At 38.7% G+C, this 17,553-nt stretch overlaps 1 protein-coding gene across 1 annotated transcript in view; it reads right to left on the bottom strand.

The window, feature by feature from the left end:
* The window catches only part of CFAP74 (cilia and flagella associated protein 74), a gene marked incomplete at its 5' end in the record, with an annotated part of 37,496 nt that overhangs the window by 10,151 nt on the left and 9,792 nt on the right, over positions 1 to 17,553 (bottom strand). Inside the window, 15 exons of the mRNA XM_010015777.1 lie at positions 123 to 399; positions 1,043 to 1,176; positions 2,252 to 2,425; positions 3,039 to 3,126; positions 5,744 to 5,872; positions 9,278 to 9,399; positions 10,472 to 10,594; positions 10,967 to 11,079; positions 12,386 to 12,560; positions 13,774 to 13,947; positions 14,695 to 14,784; positions 15,210 to 15,276; positions 16,265 to 16,383; positions 16,718 to 16,891; positions 17,323 to 17,474. Of these exons, the coding sequence (XP_010014079.1) occupies positions 123 to 399; positions 1,043 to 1,176; positions 2,252 to 2,425; positions 3,039 to 3,126; positions 5,744 to 5,872; positions 9,278 to 9,399; positions 10,472 to 10,594; positions 10,967 to 11,079; positions 12,386 to 12,560; positions 13,774 to 13,947; positions 14,695 to 14,784; positions 15,210 to 15,276; positions 16,265 to 16,383; positions 16,718 to 16,891; positions 17,323 to 17,474 (2,111 nt within the window). The remainder of the gene's footprint in view (positions 1 to 122; positions 400 to 1,042; positions 1,177 to 2,251; positions 2,426 to 3,038; positions 3,127 to 5,743; positions 5,873 to 9,277; positions 9,400 to 10,471; positions 10,595 to 10,966; positions 11,080 to 12,385; positions 12,561 to 13,773; positions 13,948 to 14,694; positions 14,785 to 15,209; positions 15,277 to 16,264; positions 16,384 to 16,717; positions 16,892 to 17,322; positions 17,475 to 17,553) is intronic.

The raw sequence follows: 17,553 nt of genomic DNA, 5'->3' as shown, positions 1-17,553 counted from the left end.
ATATGCAAACTGTTCTAACAGTAATTTACATTTTCATCTTTATTTACAAGTGGCAGCATATTTGTAGGGATGTGTTTGATCAAAAGATTTGTCAGAACACCTGATTTTTAAAGTCAATTTACCTTCCCAGGCAACACAGTTCCAACAGAAGGTGTGATTGTCACTGGACAGTCTTCTGGCACACAGAATTCAAATGAAGTGGGTCCAACAGGGGCAGCTTCCCCATTGCCAATCCTTGGGACAGTGTGAGTAAAGCGGTTGACGCTCACATGGGAATTCATCACGTACAGTGTTTCTGTAGACATGCCATTTAAAGCTGTTGCAGGAAACCGAACCAAGGAATGAGACAATTCGAGAGGTGGGTGGACTCCAACTGCTTTGCATGACAGCTTGTATTGTCTAAAAATAAGCACATGATAAATTGTCTCAGCATAAAATAGTCTCTTAATCAGCCCAGAAAATAGGGAACTAATCCCATAGTCCCTATTTAAGCAAAATTTCAAGCTTGCAATGGGAATTTTGCCTAAAGATGAACAATAATACTATCTATTTTTAATGCACAATTGGCTGGAGTCCCTGCTTGAATTCTTCCTCTGTGAACTTCTGGAAATACATCCAGTCAAATCAAAGTTTATGCCATCATTATTTTAGTAGCACTAGTTTAGTACGAAGTATTTAAAATAATAATAATCATGATAACAATAATAAAAACCTTCAGTAATTCAGCTGAAAAATGCAAGCAGAGCATTGCAGGTTAGAATGACCTGGGGCAAACTTGTAGCTTGGATATGTGACAAGGATAAACTTCAGGTGGGAAAGGAAAAGTGACCTCACTAAAGTTAGATACTTAAATGAAGGATGAAGCTAACAGGCATTGAGCAGCTCTAGTTAACTAGAGAATCCCTACCTGCCCCACATATTCATCCCAGCCTTACCTCTGCAGAGTAGGCAGGGATTTAATTTCTGAACAAGCTTAACAGTGGAAATCCAGTGTCATTTAGTCTACTACATTACCTACTACTCAATCAGTTTCTTAACATACCTATTAATCTCTGACTTGCAGGTTAGTTCAAAGCTGTAATCTTTTGCCTTGTTAGCTTTGAAGATTATGTCCAGCATCAGGCTTTCAAGAGGAAGAAGAATTCCAAATCCATCATTGGGCTGAATTTCAACAAACTTAAAAATGGCAGGATAAATTATTGTTATTAAAATAATAAAAAAAGTTAAATTATCAAATTCTTAATAAATTAAAATAAGCCATTACTGGCAAGATAAGAACATTTTGTTATTAAATGTACAAACATCAGGGAAACAGAAAAACATCAGGGAAACAGAAAACAGCTAGTGAGAAGCTTTCACCTGAGTCAGTGACTAGCGTCAGACTGATGTACAGGTTTCTAATCTCAAAGTAACTTGAAAGGCATTGAATCCATTAACTCAGACTTCAGTAGAATCTCTTCCCCAGCTTCTTACCATCCATAGTGTTCACCCTTCTCTAATGATGTTTATTTACTCTCTATAGACAACTGAATGAAATATGATGAAAATCTCAAGTTCCCCGTGTATCTTTGAGGAGCTGATTCCCATGTGTTTTGCAGATACCATAGTGACAAAGACCAGTTTAATATCTACAAATGTGCATTGGTTTGTTTTTGAGTTGATGATGATTCAAGAATGTCACATTTTACGCTAATCAGGAAACACATGCTGTGAAGTAAAGCTTTAGGAAGCTGAAGATACCACTTTTTTTTAGCCAACTCCATGATTTTAATACCTAAAACACCAGAGAAAGAGAGACCGCCTAATTAAATGTCAGATTCCTCTAGCTCTGATTCCACCATTTCACACTCCGATCATCATGTTATTATGAAGCTGGAACAGCTAACTTTTTGCAAAAAACACACTAATTCAGCAGACCTTGCCCCCACAAAACTAGCAGATCCTGTGATTAATTCTGCTGCCACGCCAACTTACAGTCAGTCAGAAACACCTAGGGATTATCAGGGATGATTCCCAATAAGCAGTTTAGGCATGGCTATCCTCCTTTAAAGCTTTTAGGCCCCGGGATGCAAACTGAGTGATATTGCTCATTCCCCTAACGTGTGTGTTTCCACTGTGCTGCAAGGCAGAAGCATTTCCATGGGTTTGCAAGAATCAGTTATGATGTATTTACACTCACATTGAAACATGCTTTCATAATAGTTAAATCTATTTTGATTCCAGAAGAGGTGTGTGTGGGATAGCTACATACCTCTGGAAGCCCCACAAATCCAAACTCTTGTGGCAAGATGGATTTGTTTGTTAGCACAACGCTTGCCTGCACAGCTTCATAGATTGTGCAGTATCCAAAATTGATTTGTGCTGGACTGATTTCCAAATCAGCAGTAGTAACTATTGCATGGACAGTAACGTTAACTTTTTTAGCCTGAAACAAATGCAAGAAGAGCACAGGATAAAAACCTCCATCTTGTACCATTGTAAGGGAAGGATTTAAGTGAAATATCATCCAAAAAGATAACTGCAAAAAAGTTACCCTATTCCTTGACGATAACATATATAAATGTAACATATCTATCTTGTGAACTTCAGCCTCACTTTTCTCCAAAAATAAGCAATAGAAAATGCCTCTTTGATAAGCAAAACTAAAATAATAATACCTGTATCTCAAATTCCCTATACTAGGATGGAATCACACCTGCATCTCCAGGGAATGTCAACTCTAAGAACATGCTACATCAGCAGTACATATCAGAATAATAAGATTGTGCTATGGTACCTGATGACTCCCTGTTTGACAAAACAAACTACCAGGGAACAGATGAGTGCTGACTAGGAAGGATTTAACTTTCCATATGGCAAACATGCTGGCAAGAAGACACTCTTAAATCTGTATTACCACTTTAAGCACCTTTTGCTGTTATTGTAGGACTCCAACTAGCAGAGAACTCATCTAAGATTAGGCATCATTAAGTGAGCATTCTCTAAAATAATTTACATCTATTATCAGCTCAATAACCAGTGTAAGAAAAATCCCCAACCTTATCCACAATGAGAATTGTCACTGGAACCTCCAGAATTCTTGTCTCTTCATTAAAATAGCTCCCTGCATCTTGAGAAAGAGAGTGCCTAAAGATCAAAAACTACATTCAGTTGCATAAAAATACTTTGATTATTTTCTACCTAAGGGGAATGATGAAATGAAGTTAGAACAATTGACCTTGTCTGTTCATGTTGGCTTTTTTATTTTTAAAGACAGGATTTTGGACACACAGGAGTTTAAGGGAGTTAATTCAGAGATGTCTGCATCCATTTATCCTTTTTAAAATGCCATCCAGTCATTTCAAATTCTGAAAAATGTAAAGCTTACTTTACAATCAGAATACAAAGCTCCTGCAACTACAGCACATACCCAACCCCACTGAGGCAATCATTCCCCTTTGACACTGGTGTCAGTTAATTACCAGCCGCTTTGAGGCAGAACCAATTGCACCTCAAAGCACAGTCATAAATAAAGTGAAACAAACTTGCAGAGCAACAGCGTCTGATTATCTACCAGAACAGTGATTTATAAGAAATGTAGGTTCTCTGTAGCTGCAGCATCTTGCTATCATAAGCTCCATTTTAGACTTCAAGCCAAGACAATATGAAAGCTGCAGAATTTTTAGCTCTGCTTGTCTATTTATAGTGTCTTACAGCACCAGAGTGAATTGCTTCCTGTTCTTAGGTCCCCACAGTGATAATGTTCCTACTACTACTGCTGGAATTACATGCAATTTTTTAATGTATTGTTAAAGAACAGTTAATGAATAAATAGCACCCACTCGGTCACCATGGTGATCTGAAATCTTGCTGGCAGTTATTCTGCAAGTCGGAAATATGACTTTAGGCGATCTTCAAAGGAATTGCTAACTTGTTTAAAGATGGGAACTGGAGTTAAATACAGGGTAGGAATAAAGAATCAGCTTTCACTTTGTCACAGCACATTAGAGTAGCAGAAGAAATTAATCTATTACAAAATAATCCAGAGGGAAAGAAAATAATTATAACTGTACATACGCAATGATGGACTCTAAATTAGCTATTATGCCTTGGGGGAAAGACACTGAAATCCTTCGGATAGTTCTCTGAAAATGGCCTTTTCATGCTTAAAAGCAATTAAAGAGAAGCATAAAAGACAAATCAGATTTAGACTGCCAGCATCTGCAAGACTAGTTCCAAATGCAGAAAACCTAAAACACGTGGTATTCGGGAATTCTGAAAGTCAGCACATTAGGGAATTTGCCTTCAAATAAACAGAAAACGTCTGTTTCTGATATCCAGAAAGATGTGAGTATGGTCACATCTGAGTAACCATTTCAGTGTGCCCGGAGTCCTCGGGAGAACTCAAGCCTTCAGCCATCTACCTGCTCACTGAGGATAGCTGAGTGAGGGTTCCTTTATACTTTCATGCTACTTCTAATACAGCTGTTCTATTAATAGAATAGAGCCTATAATACCAAGTCAATGAGGAGGCATTTTCAGAAATGTGTCACTAGCTCAGTACTTCACATGGGCTTGTAGCAAGCTCATCCTCTGTCATACACACCCTTCCCCAGTCTGTTAGGGCTTTTAAAACTAATCCGTATGCCAAAACAGCCAGATACTCATTTTTTTTGTGTGTGTCAGAAATGCCATAATCTCATCAAATCTCCTTTCTGAAGATTCCCCCTTTTTCCAAGGAAGGTTAATGTTCTAAATCCAGGCTATGCCTGTATCCACTCAGTAAGTGTAATGTGCTTTGCAGCATCTGAAGTTTAGGAATGGGAAAATGCCATAATAATGGTCACTGGTAGGATTTGAGATGTTGGAAGGACTGTAAATACTTAGTTATTTGAATACTAACCTGGTGACAATTTAAAAATCCATTTAGCATCCAGAGATCCTGAGTATATCAGTGAAAATCCAAATATACCTACATTGATAGGACTCAATAACCTCCATGACAGAAGCAGCAGGTCTGCAGCAGCAATCAGCAGAGAAGCTTCTAAAGTATCTGGCTGAACACCAGAACTAAGATCTGTATCATTTAATTTATATTTGAAAATGAATGTCCTGCTAAATTCTTTAGGATGGCAATGATGAGGTAAGTTAACAGTGGTCAGCAGGAGCTCTTTATTTAAATTAAAAAGAAAAATTGAATTCCTTGTTTCCTATAACTGCGTTCCATTTGTATATGTAGATGTATCACAAAATGGACAAAAGAAATGCTGGGATAGGCTTTTAGCACCTTAGAAGATGTTATATAAAATGCCATATGAAATTCAAGATCGATACATTCGTATCTTGAAGAAACATGTAGGAGAGATATGAACAGGAAGCCCAAATGTTTTTACCTTAATTAGCAAGCACAGGAGTTCTTGTCCAGAAATTATTTAATCAGTGATCCATGAAGTAGCCACCTGCCTAGAGAACCTCGCTCTTGTACAAGAATAGCTTCCCACAGAAACAGGAACAGCCTACCAGGAATGCAACTGCAAAGATTTTCACACTGCTGCTGTCACCACAGGAAGAGCATTTCCTCACAGGTATGTGATCCAAGTTAATTTCCTCCTTGAGCATCTGGCAACTTAAGGGGGAGAAAAGGGGGAGACTAGGACTGCATTGACACCAGCAGTGTGAAATACAGAAAAAACTCTGCTCAGGTTTTCCACTGACAGCCTCCTACAGATACTGTTTTAAAAACTGGAAAGATTCATGTTGTTACCTGGGCAGAAACTTCAGTTGCACGCTGAAGGATGCCTGAGCTTGGATGTAACCTGATTTTGGAAGCAGCTCCATGTGCTTACTCAATTCTTTGCATACTTCAAACTTCAAATGTAGTGTGGCTTTTGCTCTGCAAACAGATCAGACATGCTTAGGAGGCTTTGAGAGTACCTGCACTGCTATCAGCAACGTTTGTTCTTGGAGTTTGGTTCAACAGCTCACAAGTGCTTAATGTCCCAGCCTGTACTCAGAAGAATCAAAACTATGAACCTGAGAGAGCATAATACACCTATACCACCACCAAGTACCCAGTTTGCGAATTCCAGTCCTCCTCATTATCATCATAATTATCTCAACAGCTTCAATACCAAAACTTAAACCTATATAGGCAAGAAAAACACTCAAGCTCAGGTGGGGGGATGCTGTTCGATGCCTGAAATTCACTGAGAGCACTGCAGCTTTTGGTGTTTCTCCCCAAAACGGTGGTGACTTTTTAAATAGATGTGAATTCAGAGTTCTCTGTAACTTCTCTAACAGCAGAGATTCTACAGGGCTAGAAGTCACAGTGGGGCTAAGCTGGTACTGCCAGTTCCTCTGCTAAAACCTGTGATCGGTTTGCCCTCTGAATGGCACACTGGAAGCTGGGAAACATCTCCCTGTTTACTGAATTCTGTCCATATTATAACACAGTGATAGCCACAGACCATACCCTGCTTTGGAATTTTATGGCCAAGTGCGAAACTGCCAAGCAGTTTACAAATATTTCAGCTTGTCATTTTCCTTCTCCTGGACTGGTTTACAAGCTGTCAGTCCAGATGGTCTGCTCTAAATCAACAGCTACAGCATGTGGTACTGGGAGCCTGGAATGATTTCCTACTGTTGACAATCTATGAGAACTATATACTACTTCATTAAAGCAGTGCATATTATAAGCTGCCAAAGAAAATACTTTGAAAAGTGATTTCGGTACGAGATCTTTCATCCTTTATGTTGCCTGATTACCGATGTGACCAGAAAATAAAAACCAACCCCCAAAACATAACCAGTATTAACCCACGTTTTGCAATCTCACAGAGCTTGCTGGGGCACTTACATGCCAGAGCTATCTAACCTGAAAACTTTGTGCTCTACATCTGCTATAGACTACAGTATCATAGATCTTCAGCAGCAAAAAGATACAGGCAAGTTCTTTCTGCTCTGCTCTTGGCAAATGTTTGTGTGTGCTGGCAGTGAACAAAGACTATTTGAACACATTGCCTTTCTCAGGTCTGGGTCACATTTTGCTCTGAGAATCTGAAGAATTCTCTCAGTGTTTTAGAGTTCTTATTTGTTGGTTGGTTTGTTTCAGCTTTTTATTGCTATAACTGGCTAGCGATTGGAGCAGAAATTTGTAAGAATATTCCTGAATAGCAGGAGTATTTAAGTATGTAATTAACATTTAATTTTAATTAAAGAATCTCTGTTCTAGAAGTTATGGAAAATAAGATTTCACATCTACTGGATCTGAACTTCAGACTCCTTAGCTAAAGCTTCCAGCAGTTGTCAGACAAGCTGCCTTTCCAACTGGGCTGCAGTACCTTTGCTCTCCCTTCAGTGAATGGTTGTTCCAAGCATTAGCACAGGCAGCACTGTAGTAACTCTTCAGCTGATACACAGTTCACATGTAAAGCTGCTGTAACAAATTATTCTCTTTGGTGGTATGTTGACAGCTTCTTTGCTAGCCTGGTCATAGCCCTTGGCTCTGGATCATTTGTCTGTGCACAGATTCAGGCCATAGACCTTCGGCCAGACCACCTTTCCCCAGTTTTTCACTGTTGCAATCAAAATACAGCTAGTCCATCCTAAGAACTTATTCTTGACTGATAGTAATTTCTACCTATTTTCAGCAGTTGAAGTTCATTCTGTTTGAGAGGTGGTTTGACATGTACCGTGTACAATGAGGAATCCTATGATACACGCTACAGGGAAACGTCAATACCTATTAGAGGAAGAAGCTTCTCAGTCACCACATCTGAATGAGGAAATTATCTACTTTTGCAGAATAAAAAGTTGAGACAGGATATTCCAGCACATGAAATACTTTGAATTTCAGCCCAAACAAGTGTATAACAAAGACAATTCTTCCTAGCTGTGGAAAACTGAGAGATAAATCAAGATTTGATTTGCCATGGTACTAAGGCACGTATCACATATTAAATGCTCTTAAATTAGTGAAACTTGGCAAAGGATTAGCAGGATTTTTTCCTCTGTTAAGAATTTTGCCCTGAGCAATTTGACAGCTGCGATCTTTGGGATCTCTTGAAATCTTAAGTTTTCGTTAGAAGAGTTATTCTGCTGCTATACCTTCAAATTTTATCCCTGGCTTATCTAGACCAAGTAAATCACTTACATAACTTGAGCTTGTCATATCTGTAAGCTGAATTTCTGAGATAACAGCTTTACTCAATTCTTTCCAACTGTGAAGAATCTCTGCAGCCTGTAATTCTGGTAAGCGGTTTAGAATGGATGCCTTCTACAGAACCACTCTCTCCCCCGCCCTCCCACAAACCCACCCTAATCCTATTTAAATAGAATCTAAGAAATGCAGATTGTTAAAAGAAACATCCAGTAGTGACTGCATTAGGTAGAGAAAAGAAACCTGAAGCACCTGAAGACAAATAAAAGTAAAAGTTCATTTAAACACCCTCTCATAGCGCGAAAGCTCTTGGAGACAACAAACTGAAATATTCTTTTTATGTTACAGTGCAAACAGAACCAGTCTCCAACCATTACTGATTTGGACTACAGAAACCCAGGTACTTCTTCCCCTGTAAACTGCCATTTGGCCACTCTCTGTGTACTTCCAACGTTTGTGTCACTCCAGTGCAGTGCTTAAGGCCTATACGGGTAAGAAGAAGTTTCATCCTGCCCATTTTATAGCACATGAAAAAGGACTGACATGATTTATCCAGCATCATATCCCAAGTCTGGAAAGACTGGTGATTGACCTTCTCAATAAACAAGCCAGGCATAAGCCTGGCTTCCAGATCATAATCTCCCATGGATTTTAATTAAAATAGATGAGAAATAACAAAATATCCTTTCATAAGGTTCCCTGACTGAATCGATTATACCCAACATGCACTTAAGTTCAGACACATTTATCTCCCTTATACTTACTGTGCAAATTCCACACGATCATACTCTGGGATTGCTATTCCCTGGGGACCTTACAGTTATTCCACAGAACAGGCACAATACAGGGAATCTTGTAGGAGTGGAAAGGCACATATTAACCCAGATACTTCCTAGCTACGGCTGGTCTGGGAATCTCGGATAGTTGGATACCCAAGTCCAATTTCCACAACAGCGTGGAACCCGAGGGGTTGTAATCAGGGTGTCCTCCTGAAATGCCATGTTAAAACGAAACTGTTCTTTAGCTTCCTAAGACAGTAAGACATGCCTGGCACAATGGAACCTCAAGATGTCACCCGTGACTTAAGATGTCATTATTCGGCTACTGTATCAGGCAGCTGGTAATGAAAGGGTCACTCACCTGCTTTGAATGACAATGCAATCCTGGTAGAGCCGGTCATACATACAGATCTTTAAATCAATGTTGGGATTGGGCACCCAAACTGGCATATCCATAGAAACTCCAATGGCACTAAAGCACAGCTGTTAATACAGAAATTATTGGTTTATTGGTCTCAGATTCTTACAGATCTAGGCACAGCAAGAATTTCTGCTGTAAACTATGGCAGAATAAAATATTTTATTAGTCATATTGCAACAGGTTCTTTAATTAAGCAAAGCTATGAAAATCATCTGTAAAATAAACCCTAGATGTTACGGTGTCCCAGCAGAAAAAGAATTATACTTTGGTTTGGGCTCTTTGACAGAGAATATGAAGGAATTGCACGCTGCCCGGGATACTAAAAAGAAATATTTGAAGTGCATCTAGCTTAAGTGAATGTGCCATAATGCAGAAACTCAAGAGGCTACAGAAATTCAGTGATGGCAGCACAGTGCTGTACTTCCTACAACCATCTCAGGTCTGACAGCAGTGACCACAAAGCTCAGGCCTGGATAAGATGATCCTTCAGTACATGTGTGCAGCTCCTTCTGTAGATGACTCCACCTCAGAGCCGAGACCAGCTTCTGAGTTGCTTGGGAGGTTTTCTTTTTTTTTTTTTTTTTTGGCAAGTTTCTGTGAACTGTTCTCAGGCAGAATTTGGCTTCCAATAAAGTGTAGAATCAAAATATAGCTGAAGTGGTAACTGAAGTTGTCATCCCTTCCAGCTTTCACACATCAGTTTCACTACTGCATGCTAAATAATTCCAATTCCGATATCTCAGAAAAAAAATAAACTATGTGGGTTGGGAGTAGAGAAGAATACTTTGGTATTTGTTTCCAGAGCGTTAGATGTTTTCTAGCATGATGTGTGATAAAATGGGAATAGCGTGATTATTTACATTTAAGAGAATCAACAGGTTTAATAACCACACTGCATCAGAAAGAAGGACCATGATTTACAAAGTTACCTCCCATCAAACCACATAATACACAATCACATGGCACCTTGCTGTTATTTCTTATAATACCCATAAATAGATCTGTCCTCTCCCTCCTTCTCTTGTTTCTAATGTAGGACTCTGAGCTCTTTTTATTCTTGGGGAAAGCAGAAGTAGGAGGATTTAAAACTTTTTATACAGTGTTCTGAAGCAAATCTTCCACAAAATCACTCACTGGTTTGCAGTCCGAGTTGTCAAACACAATCACAAAATCTGCCTGTACATCCCCAGGAACAGCTGGCACAAACAGAATCTGAAGTTTGACTGAGCTGAAGGGTTCAATTTCACCTTCAGTAACCTAAACAAGAAGTAACATGTTTGTAATGAAAATGACTGTGCTACTTCAGCTGGCTATAACTTGTACTGAAATAAAGCAGCAGTATATACTCACATTATACAGTGTACTATACCTAGTTTGTAACTAGACTGAACACAATATTCAGTATACAGAATTTTCCACTCAAATTAAGTCTTTATAGATCAAATGAAAGGGCAAATGTGTCATGTGATTTCATTTGAAGAATTAACTGTGATATAGTGAAGTCCAGTGGGCTAGAAATGGATTCTATGATTCTCTGCACTTCAGCATTTCCCACTGAAGCTAAAGCAATTTATTTGATGTAGGCTTAGACTAGTGAAAGTCTTGTCTGTAGCCCAGGATATTCATTACCTTTCCAAGCATCATTTCAACTGGTGTTTCTCCAGGAGAAAATTCCACTAAATTGTGTGCAGTGCCTGTGTGTAGATCTGATCTGGAATTTAATGTATCTTGACAGAGATGTTCTGCGGAAAAAGAACAACTCACATATAGATCCAACACAATGCTGGATGTGTGCATTTATTCACTAAAATATACGAAACAGAGCAGAAGTACATTGATTTTGGTCAATATTGCAAATCCAACAATGCTTACCAGTGATGAAGAAATAAGTGTCCAGAAGGAATACTCTTTGGTCATCTTTGCCCTAGCCTCAAAGCCTGAGCCTTCCACTGCAGAGTAATAGTATTAATGTTTCAGTAGGCTGAAGTTTATACTGAAGATTGTTACATCAAGGAATGAAAAGTCAGATGAAAGCATGAACTAGGCTTTGAGAACAATTTCAGTGGGACAAGGCAATGCAGACAGGAGGACCTGTGACACAGGTGGAAGTGTTGCTTCACTTGATCTTCAAAACAGCTGCAATAATAACTACTTTCTAATTAAACAGTCTCCCACTGGGGCTTCAAAGTCCCTTAAGCTGATGCATCTTGAGAGAGGTGAAGCTAACTAACTCTGGACTGTATGGCTGTAACCAACCTGCAACCACATGCTTCACATTAACCAGGAAAAAGATCAAGGTGTCATGAGGTAAGTTCATGTGCCACAGCAATGGAATATACATTTGGTTTTGGTTTTAAGGTCTGAAAACATCTCTAAAGGTATGTGTTCTGTGGAGAGAGCCACCATGATTTATGGAATCACTCCATTTCACAGTACAGATTCAGATGTAAAAAGAAAAAAGCAACACACAACCTTTTCATGGAACTTTTAGTTTCCTAAAGTTGGAATGATGAATATCCAGAAGAAATGTTAGAGAGTACAGTTATAAAGAAATTAGGAAAGTCTCTTCTACACATTGGATTTCATTAAGCCCCTAGTAAACATCAGGAACGAGATGGAAAATGTCTGAGGAGGTTCATCTTTCTGCTTCCTTGTTCCTAGAATTACAGACTATAAAAATAAACCTGTCATGTGAATTTCTATTCCGAGCAGTGAGTATTCAGTTGCTGAGACAAGAATGATGATAACAATTTTGCAGTTTCTGTAAGCTAGTTGCTTTCTGTATTCTTCTGTGACTGAATTGTGGATCACTAATGAGAAGCGGGAGTCGCTTCTGCTTTTGATATAATGGTGTCAGTACGTTATTTTTAGTCATTTTTTGTGAGGCAGCATACAAAGAAAGATAACGTTACCATTAGAACGATGAACTACTTAATCTACTGAGTAACTCTGCAAACTGAATTCCACAGTTCTTTACAGGAAACTCTACAAAGGGATAATGCTTTACATGGGAACTGCACTGCAAGTTTTCTAGACCAGCCATCTTACCTGTGGAGCTCCTGCTCAGGCTGATCTCAGTCCTCTGTGGCTTCACCTGGACTGCAGAGTAGGTCACTTCTTGACTATGGTCAGGACCAATTTGTTCCTTCCTTTGAGCCACAGAATTCACAGGACTGTTGCTGACTTCCTTTTCAAGGACAGAGTCGCTAAGATGTTGAGTAACCTATCAGAAAAGACGGAAAACCTTTTATACTGTGACTACCCACCTAGCTTACACCTAATTTTATTAGGTAGCTGCAAATCAGACTTGTGTTTTCTTGCAACTGTTCCACATTATAAATGGAGAAATGTGTTGTACTTTCCGAAAACTGCACATTCTACTAGACCTCTATCAATGAGCAGGTTTAATTTTTGCTGGCTGCCCCAAAAAGGTAAATGATATAATGGGAGCCATACAAGATGGTGTCAGTTATTTCACAATTAACGGAATTAACATTTTTCTTGTGGAAGCACAAGCAGCTCTATTTCAAAAATAAGTCTGCTAAAGCTAGATTTCTATTTATTACATACCTGCAAGAGATAGAATACAGAAGGGGAACCACAGATACAGTATTATTTCACAAATTCTTTATTTGAACCATGCTTCTAAGGGTAGCATGAGAGTCGAACACCATGGTGAGCAGCTTCACAGTTTCACTGTACATACTATTCAAGGTAGTTTTTCCAGAGATCAACACTTTTCTTAGAACTTAAAAATTGGTTAGATCATCAAGTAGAGGATTTTGAAAACCATCTGAGCCAATTCTCTTCAACAATCAAAGCAATTAAAGACTGCACTGATGGAACAAAGATGAAGTGTCTGCACTGTGTTTACAAGAACACATAAGCACCTCATAACAACAACATGTAACCTGGTAGTGATATTGTCTCCAGTCAAGGGCCTGTGAAACCTATGAGACACTTGAGGAAAAAGGAACATTCATGACAGTGATAGTCATTAACACAGGAATTACAAAGCGTGAGTTCCTACCACAGTGGGTGGGTGGGTGGTTTTGTTTGGATTTTTTTCTTTTTCGTGTTTTTCACTTAAAATTATCTGCTAGGTGGAGGAGTATAGCTTTAGGATTCCTCAGTTTCCTGTCAAGTTTGGAGCGTGTATGCAGTAGGAACAATAAATAGCAGGTCTAACACCACACATTTTGTCAGCTCTGCATCAAATGTCTGAGTTTTAGTACATTTCAACAGTCGCTGCTTCATCCCTACGCAGGACATTCCGCAGGACACAATATTACAATAATTTGCATTCATTCCACTACTGGCTTGAGAGCTCTTCATTCAATTCTTTTAACACTATTTATTATTATAGTTTTCAGGTAACAGCCCTCAATGGAGAGGGGAATGTTTCTATTAATTTAGGGAAATGCTTTTGAACCTACCATTCTTCCAGGAGCATATTCTGCTGTTGCTCTGCCTCTACAACTATCACCTGCTGACATCTGAACTCTGAATCTTGTTCCCAAAGCTCCACTGTTTGTCAGGCTGATGGTCTGTGAAATTGTTTCTCCCACCACATGGCTGCCAAAGTCAATGAGCTCTTTATCTAATGCCAGCTGTGGAAGGATAAACCATTAGTTACTATTGTCCTAGATAGTCAGCAGTGTCAAATAAATGAGCATCCACCTTTTCAAGAATAAGACTTCAAAGTTCTTATATCAAACAACGACATGAACTGTGGGTATCCTCCTGCCTTTTTGTAGAAGCCAGCTCATTACGACATCCTGTTAAATTGAGCCGCTTCCATTTCAGTCCCGTGTATGACAATGGAAAAGACAGGTTAAATTCTGTTCATCGTAGCAGCCTTCATAAGTCTTCAGGTAGTTACTCTGGAAGTAGGTCATATTTACATTCCAATTCAACATTGTTACTCTTATGTTACAGAAAAATGGTTCTACTAGCACCAAGCTGGGATGCAAGCAGCATTTGACACCATACAGTGACTACATATCAGTTTGTACCACAAAGTAGGTAGCTAAAAAAGGTTAGTGCTATCTGTAGATCCATCTCTTAGCAGTAAGAAAATTATGTTCTTTACTTAAAATTCATTATTGCATTCTCAAAAGATCTTGAGATGCTGAAAGAAAGGAGATCTTATATGCTTTTTATAAATGTCAGAAAAGATAGAAAGATACTGTGTGATTTTCATCTACATAGAATATTATAGTTAAGAATAAGGTATTGCAGGTCTGGGATGAAATTTCCAAAGTATTCAAGGAAAAAAACCCTCATTTCCAGTCACTATTTCTCTTTGCTCCATTCACAGAATAGTATTGCATCATCAATTTTCAACAGTCACTTACAATGCATCTTTTGGCTGTACATTTCAGTGGGACAGCAAAAGAACCTGTCTGTGCCATAAACAGGACTTCTCCTTCCAGAGTTTCATTTATCTAGGAAACAAAACCAAAATCCCAACCAAGTATTTTGCAGAGATTTAGCCTGTGTAATCTGATGAAAAAATATTTTTATTAATTCTTAAATATTTTTAAATGTATCTGTACAGATTCTACATTTCCACTTTAAAGTCTTTGGTAGCTTTAGCCAGGCGATATAAATCTTTTGATTTGGAGCAAGTTTCAAAACACAGTCCAGGAGCACTTAGCGTAAGGCACTTTTCTAAAAAAATGCCCTTAGAAAATGCCTTATTACAATTCAACAGAGCTCCAACATGCACGCAGTTGTCCAAGGACCGCAGTACCTTTTCTAGAAAGGCATTTTGTTTTCTTGTTAACAGTTATATTAATGTTTTTGATCAGACCAGTGGATTGTAGTAGGATTGTCATCACTGTGTAACTTACCACTTCGGTGCACTCACCATTGGCTTGAATGTTACCACTACCTCACAGGACATTCCCGGAGACATTTTGCCAGGTGGGTCAAAACTACGGAGATAATTAACATAAAACTCCAAATTAGAGTTATATATGAAACATCCAGCTCCTATTCTGGGAACAATGTCAGATTACTCGTTTTTCCCCCCATTTGCATTAATTACTTAGAAAAGTCAGAATGAGTGACAGACTAATGATGAGCTACAGAAGCCTGCTGCAATTGTAAAACTACAAAGGCTGATTCTTTACTGAGGTTTTACTCAGAAAGCCTTAAAGTGATTTTAAAAGGCAAGAATTATTGCCTTCCTGCTACAGACAAAGAGACTCTAGCCAAACAGGTGAAGCTGGGGCTCAGTAATACCATCAACACCTATTAGAGCAAGTAGGAAGTAGTCTTCTGCCATTACCCATTTTGAGTATTGCTCTGTAACATCTGCCCTATCCAAAGAGGAAATGAAGAGAGGGAAAAAACCCCAAGCAGGTAGCTGCAAACGATTAGAGAATGTGCTGCTTGCTGCAAACTGCATCAAGATCATCTTGAATAGAAACTGCCACTCATTTCAGTGCCTCATTCCATCAACTCTGTGATACAAGTAAAATGCCCACCAGGACATTGAGTCAGAATCATGCTGTGAAGGATGGTGGCTTGTGAAAGATTTGCCTTGGCCTAGAAAGAAACTTTTACCTTTTTGTACCAACAGACACCTTTTACCCTTTTTTAAAATGGTCTGACTTTCGTGAAAACAGCTCTCTACTTGTTGAGGCTGGAAACCACCATAGGTCTATGCTGCTTTCCACAGGTCAGGGACTGTTCCCTTGCTATTGCCACTATAGAAGCCAATGACATGCAGCCCAGGCTCTGTAAACCTCTTGCATCTCAGCTCTGAGGCACAGTTCTTTTCCCCATCACACAGGAACGGAACACAGCAGTTTAGATGTATTTACTGAAATCTGTTTCACTTGCTACAGAATTTGGTTACATCTCCTGCTGTGGTACAAAGCTAAAACAAGCAACTAGACTATGGTTAATTTTACTTACTGAACACTTATGAAGTCCTTGAGCCATTCACTGATTCCCATTAGTCTGCAGCAATTAACACTGTAGGATGTATTTATCAAAACTATCTTCTTTTTGTAGACTTGACCAACATCAAAATCCTTGGAATACCAAACATAGCAGCTGGTGTGAATTACAGGAATTAGCATTTACACATATAATGACAAAAACAGCTGCTTTTACCACAGTTGTGCTTGACAGATCTAAGTAGTAAAACTAAGCAGTTTATTTAATCTGGCTGTGATTTACCTAAGAGATTGCTAGAGAAAAAGACAAGTACTTTTTCAGGTTTGACTAAAGATCTATTACAGACAACTAGAAATTCTTTTTTTCTCTCCAGTGCAACAGAATTTTGATCAAGACATTGGTATATATATATATATACAGTAAATAAACACATAATCTTTAGAGATCCTGTGCAGAATGACCACTAACCTTGAAATGAATGCAGCTTGGTTTACTATAGAAAGCACATCCCTTATGTTCACGACCAGAAACTATTTGCTTGTGAAAAATTCCAGTTGGGAATTCCTCCATTTTTTTCTCAGAAATTCCTTTAATCACTACCCCTGTAGCCAGTTGCTTTAGATCCATTTCTTCTTGAGGTGTCTATTAAGGAACATCCATAAAAACCACCATGATGGTCAGGAAGTGTGATCAGTTTGTGTTCACGTACCTCCAAATTAAAATTGAACTATCGTTCTCTCTTTAAGAGAACAAACACTACAAGAATAGTGTCCAACAGTTATTATATCTGAATCTCTGCATCTGTGTGCTAATTTTAAAGTCTGCATTTTAACTGTAAAATAGATAATTACTGGTTTTAAGTAAAGTTCCCAAAACAGCACTTGCCAGTGTCTTTAATTCACATGGCCACAACTACTAGAGAGGCAAATGAAGCTTTTCTAATCTATCAAGACACTTTCATGGATACCACCAAAATTTTGTAAGGATTAAGTTCACAAGGAGTCAATTACAAAAGGATCTCATCCACTTTTTTTTTCTTTTCTATTTCTTCTAAGAAATATCATAATATTTACCTTGTGCAAGTCACATTCCTGACGCCAAAGTCCTGGGAACTCTGGTTGTACTAGGATCTTGTCCCTCTCTTCCTCATCTTCACCACTTTCACTGAGCATGTCATGGGGTATTTCTGCAGAAATCTCTCCTACAGAAGCAGTTCTCTCACCAGCTGAGGAAGCAGCTGATGCTCTAGCTGAATGTTTGCAGGCCTTCTCAACGTACTGCCATGTCTTCATTCTCCATGGGAA

Source organism: Nestor notabilis, unplaced genomic scaffold (assembly GCF_000696875.1).
Source record: "Nestor notabilis isolate BGI_N333 unplaced genomic scaffold, ASM69687v1 scaffold33685, whole genome shotgun sequence".
Taxonomy (NCBI): Eukaryota; Metazoa; Chordata; class Aves; order Psittaciformes; family Psittacidae; genus Nestor; species Nestor notabilis.
Note: the sequence above shows the minus strand (reverse complement) of the source record. Positions and strands in the feature narration are given on the sequence as shown.